The sequence below is a fragment of the Myxine glutinosa genome, chromosome 4 (assembly GCF_964187855.1).
Source record: "Myxine glutinosa chromosome 4, kmMyxGlut1.1, whole genome shotgun sequence".
Classification (NCBI taxonomy): Eukaryota; Metazoa; Chordata; class Myxini; order Myxiniformes; family Myxinidae; genus Myxine; species Myxine glutinosa.
The window spans coordinates 79,388,009-79,413,008 of NC_136264.1; the positions used below are offsets into that span (position 1 = coordinate 79,388,009).

Consider the following 25,000-nt stretch of genomic DNA (forward strand, 5'->3'; position numbering starts at 1 on the left):
ACAGCTGCCGGGAATAATATGCCTGCCCAACGGCAGTTTTCAGCAACACAAGATTCTGCATCATGTCGAAGCACACAGTCACGGAGTTGTCCACTTGCATCCCCAGCATATCATAAAAGGCTCTGGCTCGTCTGCGGTGGAGAATGAGCATTGCTGCTTCCGTTTTCCTCTCCTCGTCCGTCATGTCTGGGTCCCGCAACTTCAGTTTGAATTGCATGCATTTGGAGCAAGCGTCTGTGACGGGGTGGCCAAATCCAAGGTTAAATTGGTGTGTGAAAATGGAATAATATAGTGAGTAGCTGGTGTCTTGGTGATCTTGGTTGGTGAAAAGTTCGTACATCTTCTTCACCGACAAGTCAGATGGAAGATACTTCCGACCTGGGGCACCACGGCGGCCATAATGGCTGGCTCTGCATGTGAACGACTGAATGTGCTCCTTAACTGCCTCTCTCTTTTCTTCTTTTTGAGTGGCATTACGAGTGCCACCTCGCCGTTCAGTGGGAGCTGCAGCATTCTCAGCGTAGTAACGAGCCACGCTCGATACACGATCCTTGCTGATGCCTGACAAATACAACAGACCGCAATGAGGACATGGTCACAAAGCCGAGGACAACACACAATCGATTGTGGAAACTACAGAACAGGGAACCAAGGAACCAAACATTCCTGTACATAACCAGAGTGAATCGGTGATAACAAGACAATAAATGAATTTAGATTTATTGTACTCACTAAGAACTTTGGTGAATGTGGGTTTGCAAACAGGGTTTTTGTTTTTGTTTTTGAAAACAGGGGTTTTTTTTTTTTGGTTTTTGAAAAAAACAGGTTTTTGAAAACAGGGTTTTTGTTTTTGCAAAACAGGTTTGTTTGCAAACAAAAACTTCGCAGGGTGGTTGTCTGTCAGCAGATAATACTTTACAGATACATTCCGATCTCTCGCATTCTCACTCTCTGCTCGCTTTCGTTTCCTTTTTGGTGCAGTGATGTCCATCAAAGTAAGGATGTGCTGATCCTGCGAAATTTTCATGCTTTTCTCATACATTTTTTCATGGTTGAGTGTAAGATCAATATCCGTCAAAAGATAGGCCTGACAAGCTCGATTTTTGGGGGTGGTTTTACCCGCACCATTTGGCCGCAAGTGTTGACACCCGATTTCGGGCACTTTCCCAGCTCCGGAATGACGGATTTTCTTTCGTTTTTCCTGCTCATGGTTGTCTTTACATCTCCCTCGCTTTCTCTCTTTTGGTGAGAGCAAAACTGCTTCTTCAAGTCCGTCAAAATCGTTCATTTTCTCGAATTTACGCTCCACCAAATAACACTTTTTCAACAAAGACTTTCAAACAGGAAGTGTCGCTGAACACTTGTGCGCAGACTCAGGTCAGATAAGAGGTTTTTTCTGATAGGCTGCATGTAGAATGTGAACATATCGCATTTTGCAAAAAAACTGGCTTGGTGCTTAACGAGTTTTGTGAAAAAATACATTTTGCACTGTTAAATTTTATGTATTATATCGCTTTTTGAAAATAAATAGTAAAATATGCATATGTAAATGACTGTTTGCCGTGTGTATGGAGGGGTTACTCAATTTTTACAATTTTGGTGTTTAACGAGTTTTGTGACGAAACTCTTCAATAATTATATATATACATATATACATATATATACATATATATATATATATATATATATATATATATATATATATATATATATATATATATATATATATATATATATATATATATATATATATATATATATATATATATATATATATATATATATAACATACACATACACATACATATACATATACATATATATATATATATATATATATATATATACTAGACGACCCATGACCCGTTGTCAATGTTATTATATATAATTAAGGGGTTACCATGGTTACAGTGGGGGGTCAAAGGTCAACCTATGGTGAAGATATATCATTTTCTCACACTTTCTAATAGAGGCAAAATGCCATATAAAACTAAATTTACTGGTTCTAATTGCTTTTATTTATCAATCCTCACATAGAAGAGCAGTTTTTAGTAATGAGCAGTGAGGAGAAGACCCCTCAGCCAATGATGCCACCCCGCAGCCAATGATGTGACCCCTCAGCCAATGATGTGACCCCTCAGCCAATGATGCTACACCTCAGCCAATGATGCCACCCCTCAGCCAATGATGTGACCCCTCAGCCAATGATGTTACCCCTCAGCCAATGATGCTACCCCTCAGCCAATGATGCTACCCCTCAGCCAATGATGCTATCCCTCAGCCAATGATGCTACCCCTCAGCCAATGATGCCACCCCTCAGCCAATGATGCCACCCCTCAGCCAATGATGTGACCCCTCAGCCAATGATTCTACCCCTCAGCCAATGATGCTACCCCTCAGCCAATGATGCTACCCCTCAGCCAATGATGCTACCCCTCAGCCAATGATGCTACACCTCAGCCAATGATGCTACCCCTCAGCCAATGATGCTACCCCTCAGCCAATGATGCTACCCCTCAGCCAATGATGCTACCCCTCAGCCAATGATGCTACCCCTCAGCCAATGATGCTACCCCTCAGCCAATGATGCTACCCCTCAGCCAATGATGCTACCCCTCAGCCAATGATGCTACCCCTCAGCCAATGATGCTACCCCATAGCCAATGATGCTACCCCTCAGCCAATGATGCTACCCCTCAGCCAATGATGCTACCCCTCAGCCAATGATGCTACCCCTCAGCCAATGATGCTACCCCTCAGCCAATGATGCTACGCCTCAGCCAATGATGCTACGCCTCAGCCAATGATGCTACCCCTCAGCCAATGATGATGATGATGCTACCCCTAGACGACCCATGACCCGTTGGGTCAATGTCAGTTTGAATAGATATGAGAATAGAACTAAAGCGAACGCTGGACATCATCAGGGAGATTATTTGGGCCAGCAAGCCATAAGGCTCACCTCTCCAGCGTTCTAAATCACTTACCTGTGACACGTGATTTCGGCCCTTATCTCCGATCACGTTGACGGAAATCACCACAGCATATCGTCAAGATCCCTCCAAAAGGCTCGTCTTTGTCACATACATCACGCAACGTGCGATCCACAGCCTCGAAACTCTCTCTCCTGATCATAGGACACTCATCCCACACGATGAGTTTTGTACTTCGAAAGAGGTCTGCGATAGTGGAATTTTTATCGATGTTGCATACGCCATCTTCCCTCGGTGTCAGAGGGATTTGGAACCTTGAGTGCGCTGTTCTTCCACCAGGCATGAGGGTACCAGCTATGCCAGATGAGGCCACCGCAGGGGGCAACTTCTCCACTCGCTCTCACTTTAGAGAGAATCAGGTTAATAAGAAACGTCTTCCCTGTGCCTCCAGGCGCGTCAATGAAAATCATTGATGACTGATTCGTGCGGATGTTGCTATTCGCGTCCATAGACGTGAGGTGTGATTCGTTGTCTGCGTCCGTAGCGCCGTCGGAGGGTTGATACGACATTCTTCCTGCAAATAGTATTGTGTTTGTGCTATCGTTTTGCCGATCATCAAATGACAAATAAATTACATTGTGAAAATTAAAGATTTCAAATAAACCTATTTAAAGTGTATGCGCATATAAATAATAAAAAAAATCGAAGAAATATCTCTCGGTAATTTCCTGAAACAAATTTTACTTCCGGGTAATAATGTTGAATGAAATGACGGAGATATATACTGTATGCCTGTTATTTTAGGCGGTGTATTGTCGTATATCAACGTGGCGCGATTTTTAAAATATATCTCTGCAATTTCCCGTGTGTGCGTGAATGTTCTCAATTATTTCTTTTACCGAGTCTAAAACCATCGATAAAAATGAAATCAGATGGCGACTTAGATTGAAGATAAAGGCGTGAAACAGACTCAATGGCCTTGAAGATGCAAGCCTTTCAGAATTCATTTCGTTCTATAAACGGAAACTTTCATCGGATTTTCTTCCCGTTTTTTTTCAACCGAGTCTAAAACTATGTTACCGACTGAAAAATGAAATGATATATCGAATTTGATTTGAAATAAAACTGAGAGAGAGCAAGACACCACGGGCCTACAAAACAGGCCTCAAAGCTATGCGAGTTAATAAAATGGTGGATATTACTACTCAAAGGGGTAAGCCACGCCCCCGGACCGATCGAATGTTACATACAAACACGCAAGATTTCAATTATATATATATATACATATATATATATATATACATACATACATACATACATACATACATACATACATACATACATACATACATACATATATATATATATATATATATATATATATATATATATATATATATATATATATATATATATATATATATATATATATATATATATATATATATATATATATATATATATATATATATATATATATATATATATATATATATACACACACACACACACACACACTTGGCATTTAATATGGAATATTTTTTTTCCTTGACTTGGGTTTACTTTCTTAACTCAGTATATCAATCTGGTGAGTTTCTTTTCCACTTTGGTGATTTATTTGTTAAAAGAACCATGTCACTGATTGTCTGTCACAGCAAGAGGTCAACAACAGGATTATATCACAGGTGGCGTGGCAAAATGTACGGACAGCTGCATTTGACGATTGGCTTCACAGTCGGGTATACAAGGGCTGTTGCGTTCTGTATTAGTGGAAAACAACTGCTGCACGTCTCCAAAAGTTATTGCCGCTTCCTCTGGAGATGGTCCGTCAACTCGACAATGCCGTTTGTCATGGAGTGGTGGCTTTACGAAATTACGGCGTGAAAGACCGTGCTATTGCTCGGCAGTATGGCTTCACTCAAGGTCAGGTGTCAAAGATCCTGAAACGAAATGCTCAGAGGGGTGTCCCTACTCCAATACCGAGGCCAGGACATCCCCGCAGAACCACAAGGAGGGATGATCGCCAGCTGCACCGGTTAGTCCGCAATGGCCGTAGCAAGTCAGCTAATCGGCTTAGGGCTGAGTGGCAGCGACTGACAAATGTGCCTGTATCCAGAAGGCTTGTCAACCAACGACTGGTTCAAGCAGGCTATTGTGCCAGGCGTCCCCTGAGAAAGCCACGCCTGACCAGATAACAGCGCCAGCGCCAATTGCAGTGGGCCAGAGAGCACCGTCAATGGCAGCCAGGACACTGGAATCACGTGATCTTCAGTGACGAGTCTAGATTTCTGGCCTATCGTCAAGATGGCCGGGTCCGAGTGCGCAGACAAGTGCATGAAGCCTACAACAAAGATTGTATAGTGCCAAGAGTCCAAGCTGGAGGTGGTGGGGTGACCGTTTGGGCTGCTTTTCATGCAGGGGGCAAAACTGACCTTGTTGTTCTGAATGGAAACCTGAACCAGTTCAAGTACAGGGCCATTCTGGAAGAAACATTGCTTCCATTTGCTCGTGCAGCCTTTCGAGGAAACTTTGTCCTCCAAGATGACAATGCACGCCCTCATCGTGCTCGCATGATCCAACACTTTCTTGCTGACTTTGGTGTAGAGCATATGGAGTGGCCTGCGATGTCCCCGGATATGAATCCGATAGAGAACTTGTGGGCAGAATTAACGCGTCAAATCGACCACTTGGACCAGCAGCTGACCTCTGTGCGTGAATTGCAGCAGGCTATTGTCACTGCATGGCAAGCAATTCCTGTCCAAACTTTGGCAAATCTCATGAACAGCATGCCTCAACGTGTACGTGCTCTCCTGAATGCTCGTGGGGGTTACACGAAGTACTGAACTGTAATTTTACTGTCTGTAATCCCAGTCGTAATTTAACTTTTGTTTTTGTTAAAAAATAATTTGGCTAATGTGCAAAATAAAGAGATACTTCTGGAAAACGTACAGAAGTTTAACACAGTACTCTCCATGAATTGAGTTCGATATCAGTTTACATCACTTTCAAGGATCAATTTATTTGTTTCGAAATGTCAAATGTGGTTTTTCTTTCTTTTAAAGGTCACATTAAGAAAATCTAGAATAATTTCAACATAATTCCAATGAACTTTTGGTTCGAAGACATCTTGAAAAGTAAGTTCACCCCCACAAAAAATATATATTCCATATTAAATGCCAAGTCTGTATAGGTATATATATATATATATATATATATATATATATATATATATATATATATATATATATATATATATATATATATATACACACACACAAACACACAATTTTATCAGAGATGGCTGTCCATTCGGGGTTTGGCTGGTGTGTGGCTCGGTGCAATGTGATTGGCTTCTGATAAGATTGAAAAATGCATTGTATAGGGTTATTAAACGCTGATATTCGAAATCTGATTCCATATTTCACGATCAGAACTCTTGGCCTAAATAATTGTCAAAATCTGGAGTGAAATCGGAACAAAATTAGGTGAACGATTTTTAAACTTAAATATTAGGCTTCGTGGGATGAGGTAAAATGCTTCTCAATTCTTTTTCTTCACTCTTTCAAAACGTAATTATTGTTTGTTCGACCAGGGACATCGGTTGCAATCTTTTTGGATTCGGATTCTACTTTTATTATACATTTTTAACATATAGTAATACATACAACAACATGGAATCGCAGTTTGATTTTTAACAGTACGTTAAGGTTCGACCTCTGCAGACAGGATGGATTCTGAGGTATGCACACTCTCCTCAAAGCTGTCTCGCCTGGGTTTGAATCCTGACCCACCTTTAAACTATCATTCCGGTGTTTCACAGACTGGGTGAATCATCAGAGTGTACCGTCCCTCTGATTGACGTTAAACTGGGCATCCCGTCTTCCACCATTAGTTGATGGACGTTAAAGATCCCCATGGTGTCCTTCACGAAGAGTGGGCAGGCTATCGCCGGCACCCTCAGCAAATTACAAATTCTAGTCCGAACTACTGCTGGGAAGACAATTGCAAACCACCCAGTACCGTATAACCCTTGCCCAGGAAGCTGCTTTGGTGACGCAGACGCTCAGTCACGAGCATGGTACATCATATATCAAATAAAAATAACTGAATAGCGAAAGCAAAAAAAAAAAAACTGAAAAGGAAATTGAAGCCGTTTAAAAAGGATAGAGCACGGACATGTAGAAGGGGGAGGGGAGTGGAGTAGGGAGTGCGATGTGAAGGAAAGGAGAGGAGAGTTGAGGGGGCCGGAAATTGCCGGGGTGTAGGGAGGATGGAGACGGGAGTGGGTGGGGGTGGGGGGTGGGGGAGGGGGGGGTTGTGGGAGTGAGAATGGCTTATGGATGACAGAACTTGGTGTATGAGTGGGTCGGTGACAAGAACAAGCTGATTTGATTTTGGTTCAGGTCTGGATGCGGATCCGGCCTATCACTGGGATATAAAACGTATGCTGTTCCATTTTGTGGAGTTGTGCTCTACTGAGTGCCGTTCTTGTTTGGTATAGTGCTGATTTTGGTGTGTACAATTATTATTATTTTGCTTATTTTGAGTTGGTGTTGCAGGTGCTCATTTTAAGGTTCATACCCTTTCCAACATTAAAATATCCACTCTTGCTCTCACTTTCACTTTCTGCTTGAACATTGTGCTACCAAGCAAAGTTTGGGAGGAGGGGTGTGTGGTTGAGGGTGGTGTGTAAGACTGAATCTGACGAGACCTATGCCACACTTCGCCTTGTAAAATTCTCCAATATTTGTATTCAATATTGAACACCATAAACTTGTTCATGGTGCCCAGTTGACATTGTTTAAGTTTGATGTTTCGACAAACAATAACGTTCTGGTCAAAGACCACGTTGTGCTCAAATGTTGGACTTGGATCTTGACGATTTGGCAGCTAAATGAGTTGGTAGTGCCTTCATTTTTGAATACGCCTCTTCTCTGTTGCAATCGGTGTTTAGCAAATCCTTTCAGACTTGCATCAGTCTCAGTAAGTAACCGCAGCCGTTTATGTCTCACCCCTCCACCCACCTCTGCTTTTATATATTACTGAGTTTTATAATTACTGAGTGCATTGCGCATGAGTATAGCAAGTAGCACATCTTCCTGTATAATTTAGGATTCTGAAGCCGAACATTAATTGATCTTGATTTGGTCCAGTGCTGAATTTGTTTTTGTTTTATTTTTTGTCACGTACAAAGAATCCTGATTTATTTCAAAAAGGATAAGAAAGGACTTTAAATTATTCGACACATCTTTAACACATTCTAACAGCAATGGCTAAATTGTGATGCATTTGCATTGACTATTTCTTCATGATGCACAATACGAAAGTACAGTACTGGGCTTGCAATAATGCTATCATAAAGTGATTTGTCATCTCCATCTCCATGTGCATTTGTATCAAGGTCATCCTTTGTGAGTGTCCCTTGAGTCAAGTTAAACTTGCTCATTTATCCTGTTCCTCGTGATTCTCCAGCAGTACATAGCCTGGACTGTGTGCTGCAAGTTTCACAACTCAGGATTTTATTTTTTGTCCGACATGGTAGACATCTGGATCGGAAGTACAAATTATATTTGAATGGAAGAAGAGTAACTCGAGGACACATGAACCGCATGTTGAATATATTTTGCATTTTCTTTTCTAACCATGCAGGATGCAGAGCGAAGGCGGGAGGAAGAGGAGCGACGTTCTCGAGAGAAGCAGGAGGAGGATGAAGCCCGCTTGTTGGAAACTATGCTCGCTATAGAACCTTTGGAGCCATCTGTGCTTCAGCATTTCACCGAGGATATGATGCCCAGTTGCTTGCATCTCTTGGATGCTCTTCCTGACACCGTTTATAGTGTGCGTGACTTGCTCATGACTGCTATTCGCCGCAACGGTTCAGACTTCCAGGATGACGTGTTGCATCAGGTGGTGGAACAGGTGAAAATGACTGTCCTATTTGTTTAAGCAGCATTGGGATGCTTACTCAACTCTGGTTTGCTTTGCTGCTACGTTATTTTGGGTATAATATTCCTGCTGTCGTCAGTCCAGCCAGCATTGGTACTTTCAGTGCTTTAACTCTGCAATTGCATTTTCACTCTCCTCTTGCTCTCTTCTTACTCTCCCCTTGCTCTCCTGCTCGAGTTATCTTGCTCTGGTTTTCCTCCTCCAGTTCTCCTCTTCCTCTCCTCCTCCAGCGCTCATCCTCCAGCGCTCCTCCTCCAGCGCTCCTCCTCCAGCGCTCATCCTCCAGCACTCCTCCTCCAGCGCTCCTCCTCCAGCACTCCTCCAGCACTCCTCCTCCAGCGCTCAGCCTCCAGCGCTCATCCTCCAGCGCTCCTCCTCCAGCGCTCCTTCAGCACTCCTCCTCCAGCGCTCCTCCTCCAGCGCTCCTCCTCCAGCGCTCCTCCTCCAGCGCTCCTCCTCCAGCGCTTCTCCAGCTCTCCTCCAGCTCTCCTCCAGCTCTCCTCCAGCGCTCATTGTCCAGCGCTCATCCTCCAGCGCTCCTCCCCCAGCGCTCATTCTCCAGCGCTCATTCTCCAGCGCTCATTCTCCAGCGCTCATTCTCCAGCGCTCATTCTCCAGCGCTCATTCTCCAGCGCTCATCCTCCAGCGTTCCTCCTCCAGCGCTCCTCCTTCAGCACTCCTCCTCCAGCACTCCTCCAGTGCTCCTCCTCCAGCGCTCCTCCTCCAGCGCTCCTCCTCCAGCGCTCCTCCTCCAGCGCTCCTCCTCCAGCGCTCCTCCTCCAGCGCTCCTCCAGCTCTCCGCCTTCAGCGCTCCTCCAGCTCTCCTCCAGCTCTCCTCCAGCTCTCCTCCTCCAGCTCTCCTCCTCCAGCGCTCCTCCTCCAGCGCTCATTGTCCAGCACTCAGCCTCCAGCGCTCCTCCTCCAGCTCTCCTCCAGTGCTCATTGTCCAGCGCTCAGCCTCCAGCGCTCCTCCTCCAGCACGCCTCCTCCAGCTCTCCTCCTCCAGCTCTCCTCCTCCAGCTCTCCTCCTCCAGCTCTCCTCCTCCAGCTCTCCTCCTCCAGCTCCCCTCCTCCAGCTCCCCCTCCTCCCAGCTCCCCTCCTCCCAGCTCCCCTCCTCCCAGCTCCCCTCCTCCCAGCTCCCCTCCTCCCAGCTCCCCTCCTCCCAGCTCCCCTCCTCCCAGCTTCCCTCCTCCCAGCTCTCCTCCTCATGCTCTTCTCTGTTTTGTGTCTCATGCTTTTCCTTGTATCATTTGTTTTGGCTTCATAAGCTTTTATTATAGTTCGGGTTAAAGGTTGTTGTACGCCAATAGACCAAATTGCATTTTGTTGCAGGTGTGGGGTGCAGCTAATGTACTCATCAAAGCAGCAGTGCCATTGACTACGAGTGACAGCAAGACACTGCTGGAGTGGACAAGCCAGATGGCAACTCTACCGCAGGCATCAAACCTTGCCACACGTATATTGCTGCTCACTCTTCTCTTTGAGGTGCCACTTTACTTTCACGTTGGAATTTTTTTTTTTTACAGTTGCCTTGCATTTTTCATTTGTTTGTCTCATTTCTGTAAGACTGAGGTTATGCAATAAACGGCCATTTATAAAAGTCATATATGAGTTGAGAAGCATTGCAGGTGATAAATGGAACATGTGTTGGTGGAATTCAATTGAGTGGGCGAATCTGAGGACTAATAATTCCAAATGCATAGTTGAAAGAGTTTGGATATATTTGTGGGAATTTTTTTTTGACATATATTGGGAATTCACATATATGTGTGTCACGTGTTGCATTGGAATGGAATATTATATATCCATGGGTGTGATTTGCCAAGTGTGTCTTGTCTGGGTTTTGTTGTGTATCTTTGTTTATTCATATGATTGGATGAAAAAATACAACTGTTGTTAAAACTACTTTGGTTTGCTGTTTTGTCAGGAGCTGAAGCTGCCATGTGCACGTATTGTTGAGTCAAGTGGGATACTTGATGTGCTCATCAAGCTTTTGGAGGTTGCCCAGCCATGTCTTCTTGCTGCGCGTGATCAAAAGGAACCATGCACACCCAAGTAATGATTTTTTCACTCTAATTATATGACCAAATTATATGTCGATTAACCACCCCCTCTCCCAGATCCCTCAATCTTGAGCTATTTTAATTAATTTTCCTTTGAAGTTTGTCAAATGCATAAACCCATTGGGGTTGTGGAGCATGGATGGTATTGTGGCTGAACATTGCTTTTCATAGGTGGATAACTCCGTTGCTGCTCCTGATTGATTTCTATGAAAAGATGTCTGTTGCTTCCAAGCGGAGATCACGAATGAACAAGGTATTGTGTAATAATTAATAAAGCAATCCTTCTTGATTTATATAATTTGTTTCATGGATTCTACAACAGATATGCAAGCAGACAGTGGATGAAGAAAGTCTACACCCCCTTTCAGAAATTTCACCTTTTGTTGCCTTGTCGCCTGGAATTAAAATGCATCAAATCAGACTTTCTCCACCTTTATTTAGACATTGTAACTCACAACTTCCAAGTGAAAAACAAATTCTACAAATTTCAGTAAATTAATTAAAAATACAAAACTAGAATATCTTGGTTGGATAAGTGTCCACTCCCATTATAATCGCAATTGAAAATTAGCTCAGTTGTAACCAATCACCTTTAAAATCACACAAGTTAATTGGCTTCTACTTGTGTTAAATTGTAGTGATTCTGATTATTTTAGAATAAAATCAGCCATTTCTGTAGGTTTCCTCTGCTGGGTAGTGCATTTCACAGCAAAGATTCAATCATGAGCACCAAGGAGCTTTCAAAAGACCTCCAGGTTAAAGTTCTGGAAAGGCACAGATCAGGGGATTGGTATAAAAATATTTCAAAGACCTTGAATATCCCTTGGAGCACAGTCAAGACAATCATTAAGAAGTGGAAGGCATATGTTGCCACCAAACTCTGCCAAGATCAGGCTGTCCCTCCAAACTGGATGACCAAGCAAGGAGGAAACTGATCAGAGAGGTTGACAGGCAAATGACAACTTTGACCAGTGTTTGCCATAAAGGCGTGTAGCTCTTTCACTGTGTGCTTGTGACAACAATATTCCAAGCACTCTACAAGTTTGGCCTGTATGGTAGGGTGGCAAGAAGGAAGCCATTAATCAAAAAATCCCTCCTTGAGTCCCATTTGAGGTATGCAAAAAACCACACCAGAGATTTTGAAGCCATGTGGCAAAACGTTTTGTGGTCTAACGAAACCAAGATGGAACTTTTTGCCCCAAATGCAAAACGTTACATTTGGCGCAAACCCAACACCGCACATCACCCAAAGAACACCATCCCTACTGTAAAGCATGGTGGTGGCAGCATCATGTTATGGGGATGTTTCTCATCAGCAGGGACTGGGCACTTGTCAGGATAGAAGGGAAAATGGATGCAGCAAAATGCAGAAAAATCCTAGAGGAAAACCTGCCCTCTGCAAGAAAGCTGAAATTGGGATGGAAGTTTATCTTTCAGCATAACGGCCCGAAGCACACAGCTAAAGCTACACTGGAGTGGCTAAGGAACAAAAAGATAAATGTCCTTGAGTGGCCCAGTCAGTGCCCCAACCTAAATCCAATCAAAATCTGTGGCATGACTTGAAGATTGCAGTCCATCAACACGCCCCAAGCAACTTGACTGCACATGAGCAGTTTTGTACAGAAGAATGGGCAAATACTGCCAGTTGCAGAAGTACAGTTGCTGTAGTTGCGAACCACATAGACCTACGCTGCACATGCTGGCCAAGTACATTTCTTGTTACTCACTACGACATGACTGGTAACTGTATGCATGTGGCACCTTTGTATTTTTTGCGATTTGGTACTCGAGTTTCTCCAAAAAAGGCAAAGGTATTCACGCATTGTTAAAAACGAACACGCTTCTCCGTTTTAGTGCAACATTTTACACTTGCTGTATTACATGCAGGTCTAAGACTAGTTGAGATGGGTGTATTTTAATATTTGTTACAACAACAACAACAACATGCATTTTAAGGCCATTTTCCCTGCGAGAGCGGGAGTTAGCCTTGCGGTCCCCATGACGATCTTCTCCATTTTGCCCTATTTTCTGCATCTCTCCTTGTTAACCCCCTTGCCCGCATTTCTTCTTCCACTATCTTTAGCCAAGTCTTTCTCGGTCTTTCTCGGTCTTCCCCGGCCTCTACTTCCTTCTACATTCATTTCCATCACTCTTTTCAACCAGTCACTTTCATCCTTCCTCAACACATGACCAAACCATCTCAACCTGTTCCTCTTCACTGCATCAATCACAGGCTCTGTTCCCATCATCTTTTGCAATTCATCATTTGTCTTCCTCTCTCTCAACGATACTTCGCACATCCACCGAACCATTCGCATTTCCACCCTTTCCAGCCTTCGTTGCTGCTCGACATTCATGACCCATGTCTCGCTCCCATAAATCATAACACTTCTCACACATGCAGCATACACCTTTCCCTTCAGCTTCAACGACACTCCCCTCATCAGCACGCCATTCAGTTCCCGAAACTTCTTCCATGCACATCTCACTCGAGCAACCGTTGCCGAGTCTGATCCACCTTCTCCATTCAGCATGTCTCCGAGGTAGCAAAATGTTTTCACACCTTCCAGCTTCACGCCATCTCCAAGATCCAACTCAACATTTCCTCCATCTGCAGCTCCCTCTGTGCACACCTTACATTTGAATGTAGCTACCACACTGGTTAATGACCCTCTCAGACCACTACATTTTTGATGAACCCACTCAGTGCACATTGTACATTGAATGGAGTTCACACTTCACTCCGACACCCTTCCTGCACACAGCACATGGCCACTTCCCAGTTCTTTCCACCTCAACACATGCTTTACCACTTGCCATCACCTTCGTCTTTCCTATATTCACCTTCAGACCTTTTGTCTCCATACATTCCTTCCACTTGTTCATCTTTTCCTTCAGTCCATCCATACTTTCCGCAATCAACACCAGATCATCTGCATACAACATCTCCCACGGTAAACCCTCCTTTACGTTCTGAGCCAGCACCTCCATCACAGCTACAAATAGTAGTGGACTTAGTACCGACCCCTGATGCACTCCCACCTTCACCTCAAACTCACCACTGTTCCCGTCCTTCGTCCTTACAGCTGTGCGCGCTCTTTTGTACATTGCCATCACAACTCTGATCAACCATTCCTCCACTTCTAACTTCCTCAATGCCCATGTCAATACTTCGCGTGGAACCCTATCGAATGCTTTCTCCAGATCAACAAACCCAAGAAACAACTTCTTACTCTTCTCCATGTACTTCTGCAACTGCCTCACAATAAAGAGCGCGTCTGTCGTTCCTCTTCCAGGCATAAATCCAAACTGCATTTCGTCGATCTTCACCTTCTTCCTTATCCTCCTCTCCAACACCCTTTCCAATACCTTCATTCCATGCTCCAATAACTTTATCGCTCGGTACGAGCCACACTCCAGAGGGTCACCTTTCCCCTTGTATAAAGGGACGAGGGTACTCAGTTCCCAATCCACTGGAATGCGACCTTTCACCACCAGATTACAGATCTCTGCCATTCTCTTCACACCCCAACTTCCTGCTGCCTTCAACATATCTCCCACAACTCCTGTCGGCCCTCCCGCTTTTCTACTCTTCATGGCTTTTATCGCTTCCTCAACTTCCTTCTCAGTTATCTTCTCTGCCGGTCCCTAAAACTGGGTTACTCTCTATGTTGCCATCCCATTCATTCTCTGTATTCAACAGCATTTCCATACATCTTTTCCATCTTCCTTTAATTCCACCTGGGTCCACAACGATTTGTCCCACTTCATCCTTCAAGCAACTCACCCCCATTACATCACACCTCTTTTGCTATCTGCTTTGCAATCCTGAATACCGCTCTCTGACCCTCTTCCGAATCCAAGCGTTCTCCGAACATTTTCCTTCTTGCCTCCTGTGCCTTTGCTACCTCTTTCTTTGCAGCCTTCTTGGCTGCCTTATAACTTTCATGCTCTGCTTTTTCTGCTCCCGTACCCTTCGCCTTCTGCCACTCCTTGAACTTCTTCCTCTTCTCGTCAATCCTCTTTCCAACTTCATCATCCCACCACCATGTTTCCGAGTGCCTCGGTGGTCCTTTTGTCCATCCACGTACCTCACCAACGGTTCCCAACAGACTATCTTTCATTGACATCCAACCACGTTCAAGCTGAACCACATCATCCTCTACCCTACTCAGCCTCTCTATTAATGCCTCCCTTACTGTCACCTCTTTCAACCTCCACACCTTCATTCTCGGTTGGTACTTCACCCGTCGAGCTCTCCTCGCACCTTTCACCCTTATGTCGCAGACAACCAAGTGGTGCTGTGAAACAGTCTCCTCCCCCGGGATCACCTTTGTGTCCCGGAGGTGCCCCCTATCTCGCCTACGCACCATTAGGTAGTCAACGGTTGTCGTCGACCCACCTGACGTGTATGTAACAAGCTTATTATCCTCTTTCTGGAACTGAGTATTATAAATCAACAAATCAGCTCCATCAGCAAACTCCAAAATCTTTTCACCTTCTCCATTTCTCACACCATATCCGTAACCCCCATGAACTCCCTCAAAACCGTCCATACTCCTTCCCACATGTCCATTTCGGTCTCCTACCACAACAACTTCCTCATCTTTCACGTTTTCCATCAGCTTCTCTATCGCACACCAGAACTTGTCCTTCTCTTCATCGCTCCGACCAACCTGCGGAGCATATCCCGAGATGACGTTCACCAAGAGCTTTCCAATCATCATTTTCACCATCATCAACCTATCACTCACTCTAGTCACACTCACCACACTGTCTACAAACTCCTCAGAAAACAGGACACCAACACCATTCATGCCCTCTGGGCACCCTTGCCACACAAACTTGTATTTCTGTCCCTGCCTACCCTTCACCATTCTCACACCACTTCCCTTCCATCTCGTCTCTTGCATACAACATATGTCCACTCTTCTTCTGATCAATACTTCCACCACTTCTCCTGATCTCCCTGTCATTGTCCCTACATTCCATGTCCCAAACCTCAGAAACCGATCTCCACTTCGGGCTGTACCTTACCCATATGTAGTTGTAATTGTCATGGTTCTCTTTTTGAGGCAATATTTTTATGTCCGGATGCCCTTCCTGACGCCAACCCTCTTAGTCGCCTCTTACGACACGCAGGGATACGGTGTACCTATTCTAACCAGGGTACACACCATACACACCGGTCCAAGTCATTGTAATTCATGTAAAAGCACAAGGATGGCCGAGTCGTCCTCCCAAATACATTACACATACAAGCTCCTCCACAAGGTTGAGATCACCATTCATAACAAAGAAAAGGTTCGTTTACACTGCACGTTAAGCAGCTAAGATGGCCAGGCGTACAGAATGTAAACGCAACACTTTCGAAGGTGAGTTCCTCAGTGAGCAGAAACACTCGGAGCCCTCATGGACGTCGTGCAAACGAGCCTCAGGAGGCAGGAAAGGAGGCCTCAAGCACTTCGTGCAAATGAGCCTCAGGGAGCGGGAAAGGAGGCACAGCATTGTATTTGAAATTGAAAGGAGGCACAGGAAAGGAGGCACAGCATTGTATTACCTGCATTATATTTTAATATTCGTTGCAATGACTTAAATAGACATTGGACAAATGCCTGTAGTAAAGGATCAGAAGTCATTCGTTATTTGAGAATGCCAGACAGGCCTACCCAATTATGAATTGGGAAATTGTACATTAATACTAATAAATGGTTGAAAGTAATTATGTGTACTTTGAGGCTTTCAGGAAAATAGAAAAAGTGATAAATTAATCGGGATGATTCCACATTCATGCATGTTTAGGAATCTTACAAATGTAACAATGTGGAAAAGACATCGTGACGACCACAAAAAATACTAGAACAGCACTTTGTTGATAAAAAAAAAAAAAAATTCTCGTATCCTGATCTGCAAGGTCACCAATATCTAATCAATTTGTCCTTGTCACGTACCCAACCTGTCCACAAAGTCTTGTCCAAATCCGTCTCATCATTAAAAAAATATATCCTGCTCACAAACGGATGAAACCATAACCACCATCCACCTTAGGTGGCAGAGGTCAAAACATTGATCGAGGGTTGCATTTTTGCTGCTTAATCGTGCATTTCTTGCTCAAAAGTGATGTTGATGATGCCAAGTAATTTTGAGTCTCTGAGATATTGTTTCACATTAACATTTTTTTGCAGGTCAATTTATATTTAAAAAATTCCCTTTTTAATGTAAAAGTGAAAGTTTTTGTCACTTGGCTTGTTGGTTTGTTCAGGGTTTGACAGTTGCATTTGCCCTTCTATACAGTACTTGCAACCCTCTGGGAACAACTGGCGTTGGTTTGATGACCGCTCAGGCCGCTGGTGCACATATAGCAGTGGAAACAACAGCACAATTGATACGGCATGGCGAGCTGGAGAAAGCAGCGTCCGCTTCACAGCTGGGCGCCGGCGTTACACTGTCGTATTTAACACAACGGTTCAGGTTGTTATCTATTTGATATGATTTATTACTTTATTGGGAAACTCGAAGGCATTACTAAATAAGAAGTTCTGGCCTAGGTCATATGTCCAAAACTGGTGGAATATTTTGATGGAATGTGCTCTTGAGCAATATTTAGACATGTCGTACGTTTTTGAACAAAAATGTATTGATATATTGGACTCTGCGATTGCATTTTCCATTCCGCAATTTTTTTCTTTTTCAAAACTAGTTGGGAATGTGTTTTCTCCAAATGGTATCGAGATGAAAGGATTGTGATTTTTGTATTTCACAGTCAAAACCCGCCAAAACTGCCCAGTGTAGTCAAAAGATTGTTCCAGGTTTGAAGGCCTCACATCCTGGTACTTAGTATTTGCATTGTGTTTATTGGCCCAACGACTTTTCGATTGCTGACTGGTTTTTGTCAATGGCAGAGGGTGTCGTCAGAAAAAAACACCATTAAACAAGATTTGGACTTGACACCTATGGTGACTTGCTATTGATAAGTGTTTGTATGGCAGCTGGTAAATTGTAGTCAGGAAGGAAGATGTCAAAATAAATATATCGACTTTGACTTCGTTCTTCCCCAGCTAAAGTTTAGATCGTTCGTAATCAGTACCTAAACAGGGTGGATATGTTCAGGCACCCCTTGTTGGTCAAACCCTTGCAGTTGTGGCACAGGTGTTTATGGTCACCTCTCCCCCAACAAAAAAGGCTGCTAAAGCCTATGAGGCTGCCTGGTGCTGCAACATCAGCATTTCAGCAGCTGATACTGCTTTATTCAGTGGGTGATTGTTTTTCTTTTTTCACAAACTGCAACAGAGTTGTAATGCGTATTTGTTTTTGATGTATAATTTCAATCAAAGTGTTGTAGGAGCTGTGCTCCCACGTAATCGGAAGAATGGACGCGACAAAAAGCTGGAATTCGTCCGAGTTTCTTTATTGAAACAAAACAACTCGGGTACTCTGAAAAGCCCGTTTATCAGGCAGCAATATATATACACATTATCCCGGAGCGTTTGCCCGGGAAAGGCGAGAGGGGGCATGCCCGGGCGTCCCGGATGAGGCCTGGCAAGTTGAGAGCGGGCCTGCCCGGGCGTCCTGGACGAGCCCGGCATGGTGATCGCTCCGCGTCCTTGGTAGGTGCAAGGCGATTGTGTAAACCCAGCGGTAGCCGCTACAGTGTAATATTTAGGACTGTTTTGAAGAAATAAATATTGTGTAAAATTTCCCGATTTGATACAAATCCTTAAAGGTGTGTCGGCAGATCTGCAGAGGCAGTTAAATAGGGTGGAAACAATTTTCTTCTTTTATATATTAATTCCATATTTTGTGCCTGTTTTGATGTATTTTAATATTGTTTGGTGTACTATAGTTTTCACGTGATCTTTGTTTACTTTTTTTTTGGATACTTGCTAGATTAATGAGGAGACAGGAAACCGAAGGCCTGTGATGCTGTCCCTCCTTCGGTTACCAAGAAAGGAGTCTGCTCCAAAAGCTCTTCCTCCAGTTCAGGATTCCATGCAATCCAGTGATGTTCCTGAGCCCGAGAACAAGGCTCGACAAGAAAAAGGTCTGTTGCTGCTTTCATCCTGCTTTATGTAGCTGTTGGATAAGATAACCCAATTGGAGTATGAGAGAATGCAAAAGGTTCTCCACTTGCAATGAAAAGACATTTTGCATATTTCTATTCTACATTAATTTTCTACCGTTTTATCCTTATTTTAGTGCAAAGCCTTTTATAAACATTTTAATTTTTAAGCTGATTTTTTTCCCTTCGTCTTAGTCCAGTAACGTTTCACTTATGCTTTGAATATTTTCAGATAGAGGGTGGAATAATTTTGTTGCAAAAGCAGAGATGTGTAAAATATGCTTTGAATGAACCACCTTTAGAGGCTATTTTCCCTGCAGAACAGGGTTTGGCCTTTTCCGGGCACCTTGGTCCCCTTTTTGAAGCAATGTTTTATGGCTGGATGCCCTTCCTGCCACCAACCCTGTTAGTCATCTTTTGCGACACAGTAAAATATGCTTTGAATGAGTTTAGGATATGGGTTCCTTCTCAATAGGTCTTCCAGAAGGCATTTGGGTGAGCTTGATGTTGCCATTATATGAGCGGAGTTCATACAATGCATTTCTGTTATGAAAGTTTGAATTGTAAACGTACAGTAATTATCATTTTGTAATGCTCTCGAGACAAATTTAAAACGTGATTATCGATAAAGATTTTGAATTACTTGGCTTCACTTGGGAGGTGGGATAGTGGTTTGAACGTACGCTCTGAGTCTGGGAGGTCAGTGGTTCAAATACTGGCTGAGTCATACCAAAGACTTTAAAAATGGTACCTGCTGCCTCTTTGCTTGATGCTCAGAATTTGAAGAGATAAAGCACGGACAAACCCCATTGGTTGCCTTCCACGTGGAGTATAAAATTCCTTAATTGACCCATTGAGTGTGGAGAGAAGAGCGACGTTGCGCTGATGGATTGCTCTGCTCTGGGAAGTGATGTCACTTCCCCATGCTTAGTTGCTGTTTGTCTGAAGTCAAGTCTGGTGTGTCATATTTGTCTTTGTGTGTACAATTTATGTTCCAACCCTTCCATGAGCCTTCGACTCTGCAGAAGAAAAAAGAAGAGAAGAAACCAAACCAAAACATGTCCAGTGCAATATCTGATTGGATTAGGAACTATGCTTTGAAATTTGACTTTTGTTTTTAAAGATTGCAATAAACAGACAACAGCAAAGTTATTGGCAGAGTTAATTTGAGTGTGTTCTCTTTTCAGATGCCAGCACAGCAGTTGAGGCTGTGCAAGCTGAGGCTGAAACCGACAGTAGTTTGGGTGGTTCAACTGCCACTCCAGTGGTTGTGCGGGGACTCACTGAGGAACAGTGCCGTGTGCTAGTTCGGGCATGTGTGAGCATGCTTGGTGTACCAGTGGACCCCTACACACTGCATGGTACACTGCGACTCTGTTTGAGGCTCACACGTGATCACAACACTGCGCTGCTTTTTGCGGAGCTGGGAGGAACACGACTCCTTCTCAGCCTCACGCAGGCTGCACGCTTCACTGGCTTCCTGCCGCTCGCCACACTAATCTTCCGGCATGTTCTTGAGGAGCCAGGCACATTGTGGCACACCATGGAGAAGGTTAGATATTTTCAAACGAACCGTGCCATTCTGCTGAATAGATGAACACTTGTGCATGGACGTTGAAATATGTTGTCGTTCCAGCTTTCACATCCATTATGGATGGATGTTTTCACTTGCACTGTTTAGTGTGGGAGATTTATTTCGGGAAATAAAATAAATTCTGTTCATAAATGTTAGGATTTAGGGAAGAGAAATCAACATTTTATACTGGATATGCGTTTAGGATATATAAATGGGGAGATGTATTGTGAATGAAATCTTGCCAGTCTAGGGTCCTACCACTACAGGCCGAGGTTTTGGGGCCCTGGGGCGGGCGCCAGATGCCGGAGGTTCCTAAAGGGTCTTGCATTCTCAGCCATTTTTGTCCGTAAAAATGACTGAATCATGCCAACATTTTGATACTCTTAAAGCAGAATTTAATTTTGAAAATCTAAATTTATTTGACCAACATGTTGATTAATAACATCGAGGAATACGACATGAAAACAAAGAAATACAAAACCTGATTTTGGCATTCCAGAAACTGCAGATTTTTGCTCGTTTGTATAAAAAATAAAAAAACATTTGGTCTGTGTACAGTACTTGTAAGTTTTCCTTTTGAACTTGACATATACTAGAGTTCATAACTGAAATTAAACTTCATCGTTTTTGTTGTCATTCAATAACTTAGTGATGCATTACTCCTAATAACATTACTTCAACTCCTGATAACTTTTAACTTCATTACTCCCGATAACAGTTTTGGTGTGCGCCTGATATTTTGAAGTTAGTCTGCCAGCACGCCTGAATGGTGCAGCATGTGGCCAAGTTCCAAACGGTCTAAAACCACGGTCATAAAGAAAAATATTTAACATTTTAACCCTAATCGGGGATACTCGAATACATGCATCACTGGAAATCCAGCAGGTAGATGTACATGCTCGCCTTAGGGAGTAATTGTTAAATAAATAGATAAACGACTGACGGGATGAGAAAACGGAACAGATTCTCTCGACGGTAGCAGTGAAACTTTGGAGTATGCATGCTATGTAAACAAGCGTTACGCCTAGGTCCCCCGTCGTTGAAGTGATGCGAGTTGACAAAGTGGAAGATTCAAAGTGGCCATCTTGGATTTTGACGTGGTGACCCAATTTTGATTAGCGCTCTCCCTTATGCGTAGATACACCCACACAACAGATTAGAAGTTGGTACTTCGTTTATTTTTCAAGATATTTCGCTCACAAGGTTCAGACATACATGGCGGTGGCCATCTTGGATTTTGACGTGGCGACCCAATTTTCAATAGCGTTCTTCGTTATGCCTAGATGCACCCACACACCAGATTAGAAGTTGGTACTTCACTTATTTTTCAAGACATTCCGCTCACAAGGTTCAGACATATATGGCGTCAGACATACATGGCGGTGGCCATCTTGGATTTTGACGTGGGTTTCCACCCACACACCAAATTAGAATTTGGTCCTTTGCTTACGCACGCACGCATGCACGGACACACACACACACACACACACACACACACACACACACACACACACACACACACACACACACACACACACACACACACGGACGGAGGGGAAAACCATAGTCCCCCTTTCGCTCCACGGTGCGACGGGGGACAATAAAACGGTAAAACGTAATTGTCTTTGTCACTGTTCTCCTGATAGACTAAAAAGCCTCCACGAGGCTGACTTAATGGGATCACTTCATCTCATGTACCATTCACTTGACGGCAGCGCTGGAAATTCTGTTGATTTCTGAAACATCCGGGCTAACTTCGCTCGGGCTTCTGATTGGGCAAGTTGACGCTCGGGACTCACCGCAATGGCTATGAAAAGGTTTGTCAAAGACGGATGATTGGGAAAAGTTAAGTTCTGGATTATTGTCGACTCCATTTTGACGGGGCTTTTAAGTACATCGTATAACTGGAGCAATTCTTCATGGTATTCTTTTTTTTGTCAAAGCTGCTGGTCTAATGTGAAAACTTGGCGGGTAAAAAGGCCAAAATACATCCGTGCATATGTGCCAAGTCTTAGGCTTTGGCCCTGTTTAAAGTGAGTGTGAGTAAAGCATTTGTTGCATGTTTCTCATTATGCTAATAGGTTGTTCGCTCTGCGGTGACAAGTGGTGCGGGCTCCACCACATCTGGTGTGGTGTCCGGGAGCCTTGGAACCAGAGAGATGCACTATATTCTGCGTGTTTTGGGCCCAGCTGCTTGCCGCCATCCTGATATATTTGTGGAGGTGGCTAAGAGCTGCATGCGTATTGCATTGCCAGCTCCACGTGGTAACGGCTCTGGTGGGTGTTTTGGATATTACTGGCACATTTTATTTCCGTGCTTTCTTTCAGGATCAATGGGTGGTAACTATATTGCAATTAACCTTTTTATTTTTCCCAGCAATAAAATTAATGACAAAACGGCACCCTTTTTGTGTAAATGGTAGCATTTTCTTTGGTCCATTGTTTTACTTTTATCTTCTGTATTTTGGACTGTGACAGGTCTGGACCCTTTGTTTATATTGGGGGCAATCATATGGTGACTGAAAAAGTTTTGAGTTTGGAGGCTTGCTGTGTGACCTTTTTATTGTGTGCGCACATCAGCATCTGATGATGATGCTGAAAACCTCCGCATCAAGGGTCCGAATGCTGTGCAGCTACTCAAGACCACACCAGTGAAGCCAGCACCCCAGCCCCAAGTGTCGGATGCTATTCGCGATGTTCTTCATGACCTACTGAATGCCCTGGCAGCTCTACATGTGACAGATGAGGGTATGTGATTGCCTCCTGCACACATCTCCTGTTGTACCATCAAAAATCAAAAAAAAATTTTCTCTCACATGACGTAACAATCATACTGTATTGTTTTGCTCATTGTTCAGGTGAGAAACAAGATAACAAAGCTGGAGGCACTGGGAACATGACACAAGAGCTGAGCCACCTTTTGCGTGATCTGGGTGATGACATAGATCAACAGTTTCGTACTGGACCCCTCGCAAGCACTGATTATGAGCAGCCAACATCCTTTGGGCTCAATGTGAGCACAAGATTGATTTCCGCTTTCTTTCTGGAACTAACAAAAACTACACTGTCGTGACTGAACAATGTGACTGTCGCCAATATGCCTCCGCATCGTCCCACAACGAGTAGATGCCATCACTCTGCATATGTATGGGTAGGGGATGATGTTTGTGAAGTTTCGTATTGATTGGATGAGGTTCATTTTTCTATCCAAGATGGCCGCCAAACCACGTGGCCTATGACATCATTTTCAAACTACATGCAACAGTGCTGTTCGATGATATTTGTAAAATTTTGCATCGACAGGGTGAGCGGTTTCAGAGATATAATTATTTACTATTTTCCTTCAATCCAATATGGCTGCCATATTGGCACCTGGTGTTGGGCTAGCGGCTGGTGTTGGGCTAGCGGAACCCTGGTGTTGGGCTAGCGGCTAGGGTGCCGGCTTAGGATCCTAGGATCCTGGGTTCAAATCCCGGTCGATCGCTGAATTAACGCCAGGGGGGTTGACTCAGCCTGTCATCCTTCCGAGGTCGGCTAATTGAGTACCAGTTCACTGGTAATTCCCTGTTTGTCGTTAAAGGCGGCAAAAAGGGTTGGCGTCAGGAAGGGCATCCGGCCGTAAAACATTGCTTCAAAAAGGGGACCAAAAAACAACAACCATGGTTCCCGAAAAAGGCCATCCCCCGCTTTGCGGGGAAAAATGGCCTCTAAAGGTGGTTTTTAATCCAATATGGCTGCCAAACCATGTGACCTGTGATGTCATAAATTAAATATTTCAATACAAATGGGTCATAGATCATGTGCATGCAATTTCAGATTTTTAGGACAAGGAATTTGATTGAAACATTTTTGGCTGGTATACCACTTCACCTATGATGTTATCATTATTATGCTTTTGTTCCCCATTGGGAGTACTTGACAATGTGCCAAGTTTCAAATTTTTCCATTCAGTGGTTTCCGAAAAATAATTTTGTCATTATTTGCGTTTAATCCAAGATGACTGCCATACCATGTGACCTATGACATCACAATTATCATGAAAACATTCTGCATGGGTGTCACACCTACCCTGAAAGTTTCGTCTCAATCGCACATGTGGTTGCTGAGAAAAACGAGGTATAGCCCGGACGGATGGATGGACAACCCAAAAACATAATGCCTACGGCGACATTGTCGGCGGAGGCATAAAAATTGTCTTCTACTGTTAAGATAACTGAAGACTGAAGAGCTTACTGTTTTGTTTCTTCCTTTGGATTATTTACATGGTGTCTTGTATGTAAACCTAATTCTGCTGTCAATTTGCAATTGGTCACTGGCTTTGACACCAATACAAATTTTTATTATGGACCCAAGGCATCAAACAGTTTATATATAAGCTGCATATATCGAACAAACAGTTTAAAATGGAGCACCTCACTGGC

At 43.6% G+C, this 25,000-nt stretch overlaps 1 protein-coding gene across 8 annotated transcripts in view; it reads left to right on the forward strand.

Annotated features, from left to right (window-relative positions):
- The window catches only part of HUWE1 (HECT, UBA and WWE domain containing E3 ubiquitin protein ligase 1), a 334,325-nt gene that overhangs the window by 164,894 nt on the left and 144,431 nt on the right, over positions 1-25,000 (forward strand). For all 8 annotated transcript variants that reach the window (XM_068112748.2, XM_068112754.2, XM_068112750.2 and 5 more), the window contains 10 exons: positions 8,584-8,853; positions 10,214-10,366; positions 10,809-10,936; positions 11,116-11,197; positions 17,239-17,415; positions 18,832-18,985; positions 20,191-20,555; positions 22,661-22,856; positions 23,160-23,327; positions 23,438-23,592. In XM_068112748.2, the coding sequence (XP_067968849.2) occupies positions 8,584-8,853; positions 10,214-10,366; positions 10,809-10,936; positions 11,116-11,197; positions 17,239-17,415; positions 18,832-18,985; positions 20,191-20,555; positions 22,661-22,856; positions 23,160-23,327; positions 23,438-23,592 (1,848 nt within the window). The remainder of the gene's footprint in view (positions 1-8,583; positions 8,854-10,213; positions 10,367-10,808; positions 10,937-11,115; positions 11,198-17,238; positions 17,416-18,831; positions 18,986-20,190; positions 20,556-22,660; positions 22,857-23,159; positions 23,328-23,437; positions 23,593-25,000) is intronic.